Raw genomic sequence first — 3,490 nt, forward strand, 5'->3', positions numbered from 1 at the left:
ATGAAGCCGCGTCATATCCTGCCTGATCACCTCTCCCCAATACTTCTTAGGTCGTCCTCTACCTCTTCTACCTGCCGGCGTTAGTCGTTCACACCTCCTCACTCGGGCGTCTAGGCTTATCCTTCTCACATGTCTGAACCATCTAAGTCTCGCTTCACGCATCTTATCCTCCATAGGGTCCACGCCTAATTTCTTTCAAATATCCGCATTCATAATCTTATCCAACCTAGTGTGCCCTTACATCCATCGCAACATCCTCATTTCAGCTATGTTCATCTTATAGAGATGGGAGTTCTTGACTGGCAAGCATTCTGTCCCACACAGCATCGCCGGTCTAACTGCCACCTTGTAGAACTGACCTTTAAGTTTTGGTGGTACATTCTTGTCATACAGGACGCCGAATGCTAGCCTCCATTTCATCCACTCCGTCCCTATACGGTGTGTGACATCCTCGTCAATCTCCTCGTACCCTTGGATAACTGACCCGAGATACTTGAAACTTCCTCTCTTGGAGATGAATTGTGAATCAAGCCTCATGTCTATATCTGCTTCCCCTGTGACTATGCTAAACTTGTACTCTAGGTACTCCGTCTTCATCCTGCTCAACTTGAAACTCTTAGACTATAAAGTCTATCTCCAAACCTCCAACATTTCATTGACACCGCCTCGCTGCTCATCGATTAGTATTATATCGTCAACGAATAATATTCATCATGGCACCTCCCCTTGAATATGAGACGTCAGGGGATCCATCTCCAAAGCAAATAAGAACGGACTGATCATAGATCCCTGTTGTAACCCCATCCCAACCGGGAACTATTTCGAGTCTCCTCCCACTGTCCTCACCCAAGTTTTAGCTCCATCATACATGTCCTTAATCACTCTAATATATGCTACAGGAACACCTCTAGCCTCCAAGCATCTCCAAAGGACCTCCCTAGGGACCTTATCGTATGCTTTCTCTATGTCAATAAACACCATGTGCAAATCTTTCTTCATATCCATGTACTGTTTCACCAACCTCCTAACAAGATGGATGACTTTTGTAGTCGAGCCGGCATGATACCGAACTGGTTCTCGGAAATAGACATTGTCCTTCTAACCCTCGCTTCTACCACCCTCTCCCAAACATTAATAGTATGACTAAGCAACTTGATACCCCTATAATTGTTATAATTTTTAATATCACCATTGTTCTTGTACAACGGGATCATCATACTCCACCTCTACTCCTCGGGCATCTTCTTCGTCCTAAAAGTAGTGTTAAATAGCCCATTAGCTACTCCAATCCATCCATGCCCGCATACCTCCAGAATTTAACTGGGGTCCCATTTGGCCCGGTCGCTCTGTCCCTACTCATCTTATGCGCCGCTCCCGCGATCTTCTCAAAACTAAAGCGCCTACAGTACCTAAAATCACAATGACTCTCGGAGTGCTCCAAATCGCCCAGCACAGTGCTCTTATCCCCTTCTTCATTCAGGAGTTCATGGAAGTAAGTCTGCCACCTTCGCTTGATCTGTGCCACCTCCATTAAAACTCTACCGTCCTCATCTTTGATGTACCTCAGTTGGTCCATATCACGAGCCTTCCTCTCCCTCGCCTTAGCCAACCGAAACAACTTTATGCCCCCTCATTGTCCATCGGTTCTTCATACAAACGAGCAAACACTACAGTCTTAGCCTTCATGACCGCCAGCTTTGCCCCTGTCTTAGCCTTCTTATACCCTTATTTGATGGCCTTCTTCTCCTCGTGTTTGTGCTCTCTACTAACTTCAAATATGTTGCTTTCTTAGCTTCTACTTTCCTTTGGACCCCCTCATTTCACCACTAGTCTCCTTCATGGCCTCCAGCGTAACCTTTTGAGACCCCTAACACTTCTGTCGCAGCCTTCCTGATGCATAGCCTGTTTGGCCAAGCTGGAGAAATCAGCTTATTTTGAGAAGTGCTTTTTTCAAAAGTCTTTTTGAAAAAAGTACTTTTGGAGAGAAGCAGTTTGTGTTTGGCTAATCAGTCTGAGAAGCACTTTTGAGAAATAATTTGTGTTTGGCCAAGCTTTTTAGAAAGTGCTTTTAAGTGTCAAATTACGAATAAGGACATGAATAGATTTACTTAATAATTAATATTATAAGTAAATAAATAATATCAAAATTTTGTTATTACATGCAATAATTAAAAAAAATCATTTTATTTAAGTAAAATATGAAAATAAAATTAAAAAGTACTTAATTCTTTTAATATAAGTTAAATATATTAAAATTCCTTCAACAAATATAAAAGCATTCACCCCTAAAGTCACTATATATTAGAAAGTTTTCCTAAAAATAAGAAGAAATATTTATAAATTAATATCCTAAGTATTAGGTTTAAGGGTTATTTTGGTATATACTATATTTTGTTAAGGGTATTTTAGGTAAGAAGAAAAGCCAAAACTGCTTCTGCTTCTGCTTTTGGAAAGAAGCTACTTTTTCTGCTTCTCTGAAATTGCTTCTGCTTCTTCCCAAAAGCACTTTTTCCCCCAAATAAGCTTGGCCAAACACCTCAAGTTAGGAAAAAAAGTGCTTTTGGGAAAAAAAGCACTTTTGGCCTCTTGAGAAGCTTGGCCAAACAGGCTAGCAGTCCGCCATCTTCGTCCACATACTTCTCGATCGTGTTCCCACTACTCCACGAAGCCCCTACAACCAATAATTTCTCCTGCAACTCCTAAGCTTTGTCCTTAGTCAGAGCTCCCCACTTGATCTTCGGTCGACCACACCTAACCCTCGTCTTCCTCCTCAGCACAATGTCTAAGTCCATCACCAAAAGCCTATACTAGGTCATGAGGTTCTCACTTGGGATAACCTTACAATCTGTGCACAGACTTTTATCACACCTACAGAGAAAGAGATAGCCGATTTGGGTCTTAGCCATTGCGCTCTTGAGGGTAACAAAGTGCGTCTCCCTCTTCTGCAAACACGAGTTTACTATCACCAAATCAAACGCCTTAGTGAAATCCAACAGTGAAGTACCTCCTCCGTTTCTGACCCCAAAGCCAAAGCCACCTTGTACCTCATCATAGCCCCCAGCAGACCTCCCAATACGCCCATTAAAATTTCCTCCTATGAATATCCTATCAGTGGGTGGAATACCACACACAACCTCATCCAAAACCTTCCCAGAAGCGCCTTTTAATCTCCTCATCCAGACCCACTTGGGGTGCATAAGCACTAATAACATTCAAAGTACACCCTCCAACCACTAATTTAATAGGCGTCAACCTATCATTCACCCGCCTAACCTCTACTACTAGCTCCCTGAGAACCTTGTCCACCAAGATGCCCACTCCATTCCTACCCATCTTACCTCCTGAGTGCCACAGTTTAAACCCGTCCGCCTCCCGCGCCTTAGACCCTGCACACCTAGTCTCTTGAACACAAGTTATATTGACCTTTCTCTTCTGGAGAATTTTAGCTAATTGTACAGACTTCCCTGTCAAAGTCTATATGTTTCAAGAT

The 3,490-nt window shown here is 42.8% G+C and overlaps 1 protein-coding gene across 1 annotated transcript; it reads right to left on the minus strand.

Annotated features, from left to right (window-relative positions):
- Positions 1-237: 237 nt before the first annotated feature.
- On the minus strand, positions 238-1,005 carry LOC138883345 (uncharacterized). The gene is made up of 2 exons (XM_070164027.1): positions 869-1,005; positions 238-598 (listed from the first exon to the last, which is right to left on the minus strand). The coding sequence occupies exons 1-2, from the start codon at positions 1,003-1,005 to the stop codon at positions 238-240; spliced, it is 498 nt and encodes a 165-aa protein (XP_070020128.1).
- Positions 1,006-3,490: the final 2,485 nt, after the last annotated feature.

The sequence above is a fragment of the Nicotiana sylvestris genome, chromosome 12 (assembly GCF_000393655.2).
Source record: "Nicotiana sylvestris chromosome 12, ASM39365v2, whole genome shotgun sequence".
NCBI classification, from domain to species: Eukaryota; Viridiplantae; Streptophyta; class Magnoliopsida; order Solanales; family Solanaceae; genus Nicotiana; species Nicotiana sylvestris.